Source organism: Moschus berezovskii, chromosome X (genome assembly GCF_049115385.1).
Source record: "Moschus berezovskii isolate FMDL1 chromosome X, NW_MosBer_1.0, whole genome shotgun sequence".
Taxonomy (NCBI): domain Eukaryota; kingdom Metazoa; phylum Chordata; class Mammalia; order Artiodactyla; family Moschidae; genus Moschus; species Moschus berezovskii.
Genome location: NC_142488.1, coordinates 109,032,576 through 109,045,650, shown reverse-complemented (window position 1 = coordinate 109,045,650; position 13,075 = coordinate 109,032,576). Strand labels below are relative to the sequence as shown.

General features: G+C 40.1%; 1 protein-coding gene across 1 annotated transcript; it reads left to right on the top strand.

The window, feature by feature from the left end:
* Nucleotides 1–10,816: 10,816 nt before the first annotated feature.
* On the top strand, nt 10,817–13,075 carry LOC148773428 (uncharacterized). Its single transcript, XM_088834296.1, has one exon. The coding sequence runs from the start codon at nt 10,817–10,819 to the stop codon at nt 13,073–13,075; it is 2,259 nt and encodes a 752-aa protein (XP_088690422.1).

Below are 13,075 nucleotides of genomic sequence, written 5' to 3'. Positions count from 1 at the left end.
TGCATTGGTTAATGTCTTCAGCCCTGCTCTCCTATCCCTTAAGAAACCAATTAGCAGGTTACAAATTGGCCATAAGTAACAAGAAAAAAAACCAAAACCATATGCATATTTGTAACAGATTTAATGGTAACACTGAAAGCCAGAATCCCAGAATCAGTTCAGTTCAGTCGCTCAGTCATGTCCGACTCTTTGCAACCCCGTGGACTCTAGCCTACCAGGCTCCTCAGTCCATGGGATTCTCCAGGCAAGAGTACTGGAGTGGGTTGCCATTTCCTTCTAGAGGGGATCTTTCCAACCCAGGGATCAAACCCGGGTCTCCTGTATTGTAGGCAGATGCTTTACTGTCTGAGCTACCAGAGAAGCCCAAAACCATAGGCATATTTGTAACAGATGTAATGGTAACACTGATAGGCAGAATCCCAGAATGGTGCTCCATCTTTCTGGCTCTTCCATTAGACTACTTAAAAGCATGGGGTAGTGGTTAGAAGCAAGGACTCTTGTGATAACTGGCCAAGATTAAAATCCTGATCTGCTACTGACTAGCTATGTGACATTAAGTTCCCTGTGAGCTTCAATTTTCTCACTTTAAAATGGGAAAAATAATACTATCTACATCACAAAGCTAGTGTGAGATTAAAGGTTGTTATTATTTGTTCTTTTAAATATATTGAGGTTGAATTTACATACAACAAAATTAGCCTATTTTAAATTTTTGATTCAATTATTTTAAATAAATTTACAGAGTTATAAATATTACCGTAATTACTGTCAATATTACAGTAATCTGAGCCTATGTCCCAACCAGTAACACTGAAGAAACCGAAGCTGAATGGTTCTATGAAGACTTACAAGACCTTTTAGAACTAACACCCAAAAAAGATGTCCTTTTCATTATAGGGGACTGGAATGCAAAAGTAGGAAGTCAAGAAACACCTGGAATAACAGGCAAATTAGGCCTTGGAGCATGGAATGAAGCAGGACAAAGGCTAATAGAGTTTTGCCAAAGGAACGCACTGGTCATAGCAAACACCCTCTTTCAATAACACAAGAGAAGACTCTACACATGGACATCACCAGAGGGTCAACACCGAAATCAGATTGATTATATTCTTTGCAACCAAAGATGGAGAAGCTCTATAAAGTTAGCAAAAACAAGACCAGGAGCTGACTGTGGCTCAGATCATGAACACCTTGTTGCCAAATTCAGACTTAAACTGAAGAAAGCAGGGAAAACCACTAGATCATTCAGATATGACCTAAATCAAATCCCTTATGATTATACAGTCGAAGTGAGAAATAGATTTAAGGGACTAGATCTGATAGATAGAGTGCCTGATGAACTCTGGATGGAGGTTCATGACATTGTACAGGAGACAGGGACCAAGACCATCCCCATGGAAAAGAAATGCAAAAAAGCAAAATGGCTGTCTGAGGAGGCCTTACAAATAGCTGTGAAAAGAAGAGAAGTGAAAAGCAAAGGAGAAAAGGAAAGATATAAGCATCTGAATGCAGAGTTCCAAAGAATAGCAAGAAGAGATAAGAAAGCCTTCCTCAGTGATCAATGCAAACAAATAGAGGAAAACAACAGAATAGGAAAAACAAGAGATCTCTTCAAGAAAATTAGAGATTCCAAGGGAACATTTCATGCAAAGATGGACTTGATAAAGGAGAGAAATGGTATGGACCTAACAGAAGCAGAAGATATTAAAAAGAGGTGGCAAGAATAAACAGAAGAACTGAACAAAAAAGATCTTCACGAGAAAGATAATCACGATGGTGTGATCACTCACCAAGAGTCAGACATCTTGGAATATGAAATCAAGTGGGCCTTAGAAAGCATCACTACAAACAAAACTAGTGGAAGTGATGGAATTCCACTTGAGCTATTTCAAATCCTGAAAGATGATGCTGTGAAAGTGCTGCACTCAATATGCCAGCAAATTTGGAAAACTCAGCAGTGGCCACAGGACTGGAAAAGATCAGTTTTCATTCCAACCCCAAAGAAAGGCAATGCCAATGAATGCTCAAACTACTGCACAATTGAACTAATCTCACACGCTATAAAAGTCATGCTTAAAATTTTCCAAGCCAGGCCTCAGCAATACATGAACCGTAAACTTCCAGATGTTCAAGCTGGTTTTAGAAAAGGCAGAGGAACCAGAGATCAAATTGCCAACATCCGCTGGATCATCGAAAAACCAAGAGAGTTCCAGAAAAATATCTATTTCTGCCTTATTGACTATGCCAAAGCCTTTGACTGTGTGGATCACAATAAACTGTGGAACATTCTGAAAGAGATGGGAATACCAGACCACCTGACCTGCCTCTTGAGCAACCTGTATGCAGGTCTGGAAGCAACAGTTAGAACTGGACATGGAACAACAGACTGGTTCCAAATAGGAAAAGGAGTACATCAAGGCTGTATATTGTCACCCTGCTTATTTATTTTATATGCAAAGTACATCATGAGGAACGCTGGGCTGGAAGAATCACAAGCTGGAATTAAGATTGCCAGGAGAAATATCAATAACCTCAGATATGCAGATGACACCACCCTTATGGCAGAAAGTGAAGAGGAACTCAAAAGCCTCTTGATGACAGTGAAAGAGGAGAGTGAAAATTTGGCTCGAAGCTCAACATACAGAAAACTAAGCTCATGGTATCTGGTCCTATCACTTCATGGGAAATAGATGGAGAAACAGTGGAAACAGTGGCTGACTTTAGATTTGGGGGTTCCAAAATCACTGCAGATGCTGATTGCAGCCATGAAATTAAAAGACGCTTATCCCTTGGAAGGAAAGTTATGACCAACCTAGATAGCTATTAAAAAGCAGAGACATTACTTTGCCAACCAAGGTCTGTCTGGTCAAGGCTATGGTTTTACCAGTGGTGATGTATGGACGTGAGAGTTGGACTGTGAAGAAAGCTGATTGCCGAAGAATTGATGCTTTTGAACTGTGGTGTTGGAGAATACTCTTGAGAGTCCCTTGGACTGCAAGGAGATCCAACCAGTCCATTGTAAAGGAGATCAGTCCTGGGTGTTCATTGGAAGGACTGATACTAAAGCTGAAACTCTAATACTTTGACCACCTCATGCAAAGAGTTGACTCAATGGAAAAGACTCTGATGCTGGGAGGGATTGGGGGCAGGAGGAGAAGGCGACGACAGAGAATGAGATGGCTGGATGGCATCACCGACTCGGTGGACATGAGTTGAGTTGGTGATGGACAGGGAGGCCTGGCGTGCTGTGATCCATGGAGTCGCAGAGTCAGACACGACTGACCGACTGAACTGAACTGAACTGAACTACAGAGTTGTGCAGTCATTGCAATCCATTTATTCCCATCATCTCAAAAAGATCCTTGGTGCCCATCTGCAGTCCTCTTTTCTACCTCCAGTCCCACAATAAAAAGGTGAGTTAATATTTCTAAAGCACTTAGGATAGTGCCTGTCATCTAACAGAGATGTCAACTAACAAGAGATGTATGTTACATAAATAAGAAATGTCTGAATAGGAGGAAGAAATAACAATGCAAACCTTGAGACCAAATGTCTTATTGACTGGCATAATAAAAAATGAATTTGGGTTGAATTTTAATCAGAAAAAACTTAATACTTCATACAGAAATTCTGCAGTCTATTTCTCGTTACAATCTAATTCAGTTTTCCCTTATAAGACTCTTTGAAAAGCACATGCCTGGTTTCCATGGTAAAGCTGGAGGCCTGAAGCAATTAACGGAATTACTTTGAGAAGGGGAAAGGAAAAAAAAAAATCTGTGTAACTCAGACGAAGAGCCAGCACGAGTTTTCACTTTTGACTTTTCCCACTACTGTCACCTCACATTATGGTTATATGGGCTCCCCTGGTAGCTAAGCTGGTAAAGAATCTGCCTGCAGCGCGGGAAACCTGGGTTCAGGCTCTCAGTTGGGAAGATCCCCTGGAGGAGGAAATGGCAACCCACTCTAGTATTCTTGCCTGGAGAATCCCAGGGACAGAGGAGCCTAGCAGGCTACAGTCCATGGGGTCGCAGAGTCGGACACGACTGAGCGACTAAGAAAAGCGCATAGTTATGTAAGGTTTATTCAAAGCACTCTAACATCCATTATCTCATTTTATACCTTCGAGAACCCTGCAAGATAACTGCTTTCAATTTCTTCTTCTTATATTTTTTAATCCTAGCAATGATGATTTGTACTGAGAGGCGAGCATCTGAATAAAACCAATAAACAAGGGACACCAGCCAGCCAGCCAGTCTGCCTGGACATCATCTGGCTTGACAAGACACCTCATCTCAGTAGGTATTTGGACAGGCTGACTCAATCATAATTGAGGCTAACAAAAATAATAGAGAAGGGAAATAAAGAACAAATTATTAATAGTCCAACTCTCTCATTTTAAGGATGAGTCTCAGTGATTTCTTGAGGTCACACTAGATCTGCCACCCAAGTGTCCTGACTGTTCACTGGGGGCTGTTATTCTGTACTAAGCTTCATCTGCCTAGTTAAGTTTTGCATATTTTCTTTGCAATGATACCAACTGAGCCCTAACTTTTCATTTTTACCTTGAAACACTGAGTGAAAAATGATATGGTATCTAGCACTGTTAGGGAAACTTCCGTAGCAGTGTTTCCTTCAAGAAATGCCTGATGGAAAATGTCTGCTTCAGTTGTTGAAGAACCTGAAAGTTTTTTTTTTTTTTAAAGGAAATTGAAACTGTATGACACAGGGATTCACATAACAGTTTTGAATGATTTTCTTTCCCAAAGACTCAGAGAGAGACAAGCAAAAAGACACCAGGCTCTCAATACCTGCAGACTTAATGAGTTTTGCTGTATTTACTCCTTAATCAAATACGATCTGGGTTAATCAATTCTGCTATTTTTTTTTTTTACTTCACCTCTGTATCAACAGCTCTGCAACAAATAAATAGGTGCCTACTTCTTTGAAGACAAGATGTGAGTGATGATCTAGGTATGTAACTAAGAAATAACGTGGGAGGCATTTTAGACTGTGCTGCTAATTATGTGTACAAAAATGAGAAACTCATAGAAATGCAGCTATGTTATGTACAGTGGTTCCCTATGGCCTGATGTTTTCAATGATGCCAAGGGTATGAGACTTGTTTCTAATTCAGAAGAAAAGCAATGCATCTGGGCCAACTGAAAGACATAGGTTCTTTACATTGTTACAAGTGACAAAGTACAAAGCTGAAGGCTGTGACAGTTGCTTTTTTTTTTAAAGGTCCTGAGTCTAATAGCTCAGCATCCATCTGCTCAAGACATTTCTGTTTATTATTAGTTCTTATGGCAGAGCCAGTTCTGCTGGCTTCCTCTTATGCAACCTCTAAAGGACTGTATGGAAATGAACGTTTTCAGATTCTTTGACTTTTTATTAAGATTTGCTTTTTAGAGGATAGTTTTCATTTATATGACCCTCTAGCTTCCTCCTTGTCCTATTGAACTTGTCAGTATTTCTACCTGTGTGAAATACATTTTGTCAAAATAGTGTTTACAGTGCTCTGATTTCTACAGACAGCTCAGGATGGGTAATCCCTTAAAAATCACTGAATGAACAATAGTCACTCTCAACAAATATTATATATACTATTATATTCAAATGTCATTATTTGCATTAAAATATGGATAAAAGATATTGAATGAAAAATCGTATAAGAATAATAATTCAATGAGAAAATTAATTTCCGTCATGTTAAACTAAGAACTCACTATTAACTAAAATTGCCAAAAACACTCCATGCATATTTGATATTATATTCACATATGATGAAATGACTGTACAGAAAGAGATGTGAAATGACCTCCAGCTGTAACGGTGATTTAGGTTAAATAGTATTAACATCTGTTTCAAATCGGTACCTTACCCACATTCTGCTCTTACTGTGATTAAGTGTAAATGAACTTTCCAGGCTACTAAGATGCTGAAGCCAGGCCTGCATTATTCCTGATCTGTTTCGGAGAGCTGGCATGGTTTGTGATTTTCGGTCTACTCCAAAGTGTTTGGACAGCCAGCCATCATGCACCCTAAAATAAATGTTAAAGTTAGGATATGGATTATTCTAATACTGTATCTCAATGTTACACTTTTTTAAACTAATAAGTGACTAGGTTTCCACATAAACACTTTGCTATGCTCAATATTCTACCAATTATTATTTGGCTTAAATGAGACATTACTGGGAATTGTATGATGCTTACTGTATATTTGAAATATCTTATACTACAAGAATACAAGTAAGGGAGAGAAAGTTTCTTACTTTCCTTCCTCTTCTCTAAAATATCAGACAGTGGACAATATATCAGAGTGGACAATACTCCAATAAGATTCCATCTTTATCTCAGGAGATAAGGAAAGGCAAGAGTCAGAAAAAACAATGAGAGGGACACTCAAGAGTTGACATGGCAGGGGGTGGTTTCCTGGAGTCAGATATTTAAGAATGAGCACCTATCTAACCTGTTTCTGGACCGGAGTTAAACTTGGATCAGAATTTTTTACTCTACAAACATGTCTATTTGCACATTTTTATTTTGTTTCCCTTTAATTTTAGGGTTTCATTAAAAAAATTAACAACTAGGTAATGCAGGGATTGAGAAAGAAGAAGAGTTTGTCCATCCTCTAGTAAACACAGAGGGCAGGTCACCAGAATCTTAGAGGTTAAGGTTCATCGTGGAAGTTACCATACCAGTTCCCAACCAGCTCCCAGTGCTGGGAAGGCAACAGAAATCATCACTTGAATTATTAGGATGTCCCAGCGTCTCAGCAATAAACCTAATCCAAACCACCTCTTTGGGCTTCCCTCATAGCTCAGTTGGTAAAGAATAAGCCTGCAATGCAGGAGTTCCCGGTTTGATTCCTGGGTCAGGAAGTTCCCCTGGAAAAAGGATAGGCTACCCATTCCAGTATTCTGGCCTAGAGAATGCCATGGACAGTCCATGGCACTGCAAAGAGTCGGATATGACTGAGCGACTTTCACTTTCTTTCAAACTGACTCTTTAGTTTTTGGAAGTGCCATGAAATTTACTTTAATAAAGAAAATCATTCTATTTCAGTTCTTTTAATGACTAACTCTACTTCTGAGATATGTCTTATCAAAATAAGCAAGTAATCTTTTCATTCAGTTCAGTTCTGTTCAGTTCAGTCGCTCAGTCGTGTCCGACTCTCCGCGACCCCATGAATCACAGCACGCCAGGCCTCCCTGTCCATCACCAACTCCCGGAGTTCACTCAAACTCATGTCCATCGAGTCGGTGATGCCATCCAGCCATCTCATTCTCTGTCGGCCCCGTCTCCTCCCACCCACAATCCCTCCTAGCATCAGACTCTTTTCCATTGAGTCAACTCGTCACACGAGGTGGCCAAAGTATTGGAGTTTCAGCCCACAAATGGTTTCTTAAGTATTTATTTCACTAAGACTTACACAGCAAAACGAAGAAAGAAAGAATATATAATGCATGTTGCCATTACTGTTGGGGATTTCTGTTTACATTCCTAACTGAGGTGAATATTGATAGGTTGGAGACAAAAGTACACACCGGACAGTTGTCCTCACTTGACAATTTCCTGCCCTCCCCTGGATCTAGCCTTTTCTCACATCCTTCAGAAGACACAAGCATCTGTTCTAGGATTAGACTGGAAACTGTGCACATCAGTCTAACCATTACCCTTTGGAAAACTTAAAAAAGAGCATCACTTCACATCAGGTTAATTTCAACTTTGAGTTGAGAAGCATTAAATAAATCATGGGTAGCTTGAGGCTAACTCAAAAGGAAGCATCTAGGTTTTCCATGGCATGATAAAGACTGCCCTCTGTTGGAAGGGAAGAAAAAAAGAGGAAATGGCAGTGCTGTGGGAATTACCTTGCTATGTTTCTTTTCCCCATGTATCTGAAGTGAAACAAACATACTCTAGAAAGAAAAGCATGTTAGTACTATATTACAATACTTTGCATTTTAACAAATAATATTTGAAAATTCATGTGTTACAAAGAATGGCCTATTAAAATCACATTACAATAATATGTTTTGGTATATACAAAGAAATATACAAACAACCACCTGCCATACTGTATTGCTCTACATTCATTTGCTACAATTAGTTCAGCACCAAGATGTCTCAGGTCTTCACATACAATTCTAATGACATATTTTTAAAAAATGTATCAATGCAAATCATCCTTCGAGCTTTATAGTGTGTGTCACAGCAAAGGTCTCTAATATAGTCATTAACACCTAAAAAGGTTCTTAAGCCCTAAAAATTGTGGCAATTGCTCTATTTTTTATAATGGCATTAAGCCACTTTCTAGTATAGAGAATCCTAAACATACAAAAGTAGAGAGGACAGCAAACTAAACCCCACATACCCAGCACCCACCCACTTCAACAATTATCAACTCATGGCCACTCCTGTTTAACTTCTACCCCAAACAGGTCCTTTCCTCTCCCTCTACACTTACTACCAACTCCATGTTGTTAAAGTAAATCCCCAAAAACATCATCTAGTTTCATTAGTGAATATTTCAATATAACTGGAGTAGTTTTTCTTAATCCTGCTTTGTTTGCAAATATTTTCTCCAAATGCTTTGCTGGACATGCACATACAACATCATAAATGTGTACTATTTATTTTAAAATGTACTTAGAAATTACACATCACTCTAATTTTTCTTTTCCCTTTCAATAAAATAACTCAGCAAACAATATAGACAACTTCCCCCTCCACTTAGGAAAAAACGCTAGCTTTCTTCCCTCAAGTGCCTTGGAATATATATACATATACGCACAAACACACACTTTGCAAGTGAGTAGAATTACTCGGCTCTATCGAAGGGTACGCATGCTAAACTCCAACATTTAAGGGGCTCCATTAAGCCAGCATCTGCTCTAAATGAATGATTAGGACAGCTGGTGCCACTTCCAGTTTTCCAGATCACACAAAGATTCCTGATGGTCTGCAAAGATGGGCTATCATCAGCTAGAGTTTTCTGTAATATTGCAAGTATTTCCTTTACAAGTTTTTCTTCTGTGTGTGAAAAAGCTATATGTCAACCTATAAGCTATGAAAATAGTTTAACATTCCCTACATTATGTACAAATATGCTGATGAAATCAAAAAAGGAGTAATATTTCATTAACTATAAACATTAAGCTCCCAAAAATAAGAGGAAATTTTATGAAAATAAGACAACTTACTCTAGAAGTATGAGAATGTTTATGAGCTCCTGGGGAGATACCTTGTGCCAGTAAGTTAAGAGTGTATCTGAAAATGTGTTACAGCTTGAAATAGGAGAGACCATAACAGCAAATATTAATAGCACAGTGAATTTCAAAGTACCAAAAACTTTAGTTTCAATAACCATCAACTCATGACCAGTTCTGTCTCATCTGAATCCTGCCCTCTTATCTCATCTCACTGCCCAATACACAAACTACACTCTATTGCATTAATTCCAAATATACCGCTTAATCTGTAATTATTTTCAAATTTAACAATTATTTTTATTTACTTTATCAATGTTCTTTTCGATGGCTCATCATCCCTGAAGACAGGAAGTAAAGTAGACCTGGGTTTTTTCCCTAAAATTTTATGCAAAATGGTGCATTTGTACCTTTGCCTGCTACTCAAAGGGCTCGGAGAACCAAAAGGTTTGAGACCTTGAGAGGAAAAGTGATAACTTATTTTCCTCTTTCTCTTTGGATTATTAACACTGAAGTCCTAGCAATATACATACATACCACACAGATTAATGGAACAACTATTTTAGATACAAAAGCCCCTAAACCTATCACATATACTTCTCTTTTGAGCTGTTCTTTTTTTTTTAACTTCCAACACACCCACTGAAACTTTTTCAAAAGAAAAATATTACCCCCATTTAATCTTCCATTCCGTTTTTTAACCTATTCAGATATAGCTAATGGGGTCAGCAGTTTCACTTCTAAATTTTAAAAACCAAGTGAAAGTGTTAAGTCACTCAGTCGTGTCTGACTCTTTGTGACCACGTGGACAGTAGCCTCATTGGGCTCTTCTGTCCACAGAATTCTCCAGGCAGGAATACTGGAGTGGGTTGCCATTTCCTTCTCCAGTGGATCTTCCCGATCCAGAGACTGAACCTGGCTCTCCCGCATTGCGGGCAACTGGTTACCTACCGAGCCACCTGCAAAGATCTAGCATGGATGGCAACAGTCATCAGTTACAGAATTGCCAGTCTCCCGAGAGCCTCTAAATCTAGGAATGGATGACTAAGAGATGTTGCCTAAACAGAGGGGTGACAGGGAGGAAAGAGTGCATGGCTTTTGACTTTATGTCCAACTTACTAATGACCATGGCTATTTGTGGTTTTCAATGATTATAAAATACTGACTGTCAGGAATAAAGATGCTAAAATAGGGTCAAATTAATTTGTTTCAAAATTAAAGCAAGAGTAAGTTCCAAGCCCCCCCCCCCCGCCAACTTTTGGGACGCACTTCAGCTCATCGGGGCTTTCCCAGAAGTCACTGCGTTTCCGGTCTCTCTAGTCCTCAGTCCGGCACAGGCGCCATCTTCCCTCCCTTGTGCCTTGGCTGTTTTCGGCAAAAGGAGGCTGGTGTCTCCTTCCAGCCCCCAACCTGCGTCCGCTGTCCACCCCTGAGCCATCTTTGATCCATCCTCTCACCCGCCCGGTGCCCTGAGATCACGTCACAGGTCTGTAGAAGGGGTGAGACTCTCGTTCGGTCCGCGGCCCAGTGCTAGTTGATGGCCCTTCCGCCATTTTTTGGTGGTGCCTGTCTCCACTATTTCCCAATCCCAGTCAGAGAATCAAGATGAAGGCGGGGGACGTGGGTGAAGAAGACAGGGAAAGTGGGCAGAGATCTTCCGAAGAAGATAAAATTCAGGGTAGCCTCTGTGATGTGTCTTCTGAAGAGGTTGAAAAAACCTTGCCAACAGTAAAAGAGCTCCATCAGTGTAGAGAGGTACGCCGACTTCAGGGGAAGGTAACCGGTTTGAGGAAAGAGCGATTGTCAGACGAGAGTCGGACAGGCTCCATACCCAGAACTAAAGAGTTGACAGAGCAAGGGAGAGCCCTGAATGACACTATTCATGACCTGCAAGGTCGGTTAAACACCAAAGAATGTGATCGCTGTACAGGAAACAAAACGTACAGAAATATGCTACAGCAAGAATTTTATGATATCCAACAACAAAATCTGAAGTTTACTGGTGAGCTCACAGCAGAAAGGAATAAATTAAGAGGAGACAACAGGCAGCTTTTGGCTAGGCCCAAGATGAAACAGCAACAGTTTCGCCGTTCTTTTTCTTCTAGTGATGACGACTTCATCCTTGGGTCTCAAAAGAGCGAGTCAGTTATTTTGATCAGGGACCCTCCGCCCGGACCTGAGAGGTACGTGGCTGTCAAACTGATAACGCAAACGAATACCAAACAGATGAAATCTAGAGGGAAAAAGAAACGGCCACACAGTCCCGAGTCTCAGGTTCCATTTTACAATCAGGACGTCTTTGAGGTGCCAGAGAGCCCTCAGGAGAAGATTTCCTCTAACAGCAGGAAGACTATCACAATAAGCAGTGGCAGTCAGAAGTCATCTAGCACTGCTCCCTCAGCATCTACACTTGGCCCTCAAACACTGTATGCATTTCAAGATGACTCCAGCCTTCCTGATGCCAGGCTTGGCCATCCACAAAGCAAAAACATTTTCACACAGAGGACATCCCCACAGAAGATCTCCACACCAAATCGTGGAACTGAGATTGATTTCCCTTGGAGCCTTTCGAGTATTTCTCCAGGAGAAGAGCTACCTGCTGAAATATTATCTGAGACTTCAGCGGAAACTATGGTTGATTATAGCAAAAGCATATTTTCTTCTTTTACACGGAAAGACGAAAACATCACATTGGAAAGTGAGATTGATTTCCCTTGGAGCCTTTCGAGTATTTCTCCAGGAGAAGAGCTACCTGCTGAAATATTATCTGAAACTTCAGCGGAAACTATGATTGATTATAGCAAAAGCATATTTTCTCGTTTTACACAGAAAGACGAAAACATCACATTGGAAAGTGAGATTGATTTCCCTTGGAGCCTTTCGAGTATTTCTCCAGGAGAAGAGCTACCTGCTGAAATATTACCTGAAACTTCAGCGGAAACTATGATTGATTATAGCAAAAGCATATTTTCTCCTTTTACAGGGAAAGACGAAAACATCACATTGGAAAGTGAGATTGATTTCCCTTGGAGCCTTCCGAGTATTTCTCCAGGAGAAGAGCTACCTGCTGAAATATTACCTGAAACTTCAGCGGAAACTGTGATTGATTATAGCAAAAGCGTATTTTCTCCTTTTACACGGAAAGACGAAAACATCACATTGGAAAGTGAGATTGATTTCCCTTGGAGCCTTTCGAGTATTTCTCCAGGAGAAGAGCTACCTGCTGAAATATTACCTGAAACTTCAACGGAAACTATGATTGATTATAGCAAAAGCATATTTTCTCCTTTTACACGGAAAGACGAAAACATCACATTGGAACGTGAGATTGATTTCCCTTGGAACCTTTCGAGTATTTCTCCAGGAGAAGAGCTACCTGCTGAAATATTACCTGAAACTTCAGCGGAAACTATGACTGATTATAGAAAAAGCATATTTTCTCCTTGTACACGGAAAGACGAAAACACCACAGAGGAAAGCGTGATTGATTATAGCAAAAGCATATTTTCTCCTTGTACACGGAGAGACGAAAACACCACGGAGGAAAGTGTGATTGATTATAGCAAAAGCATATTTTCTCCTTGTACACGTAGAGATGATAACACCATAATACATCTATTTCCTCTTGACTCTACTTCAAGCTCTAAAGTGAAAAGTCCCTCATTTGGTGTTTTTCGGGTTGCGATGAGAGAGATCAGTAGCCAGACACCTTGCAGCAAACAGTCCACAACAAGGAAGAACACTAATGGAGCTGCAGATGCAGCCCTTGATGCTGATAAGTCCCAAGGTGAGACTCAGGCTTGCACTTCGTGGTCTTCAATAAAGAGAAAAGTCAAGATACGGTCAGAGAAAGGCGGGAAGTAG

Excerpts from the sequence above, each read along its gene's own strand:
- LOC148773428 (XM_088834296.1), top strand. The coding sequence starts at position 10,817 with ATGAAGGCGGGGGACGTGGGTGAAGAAGACAGGGAAAGTGGGCAGAGA.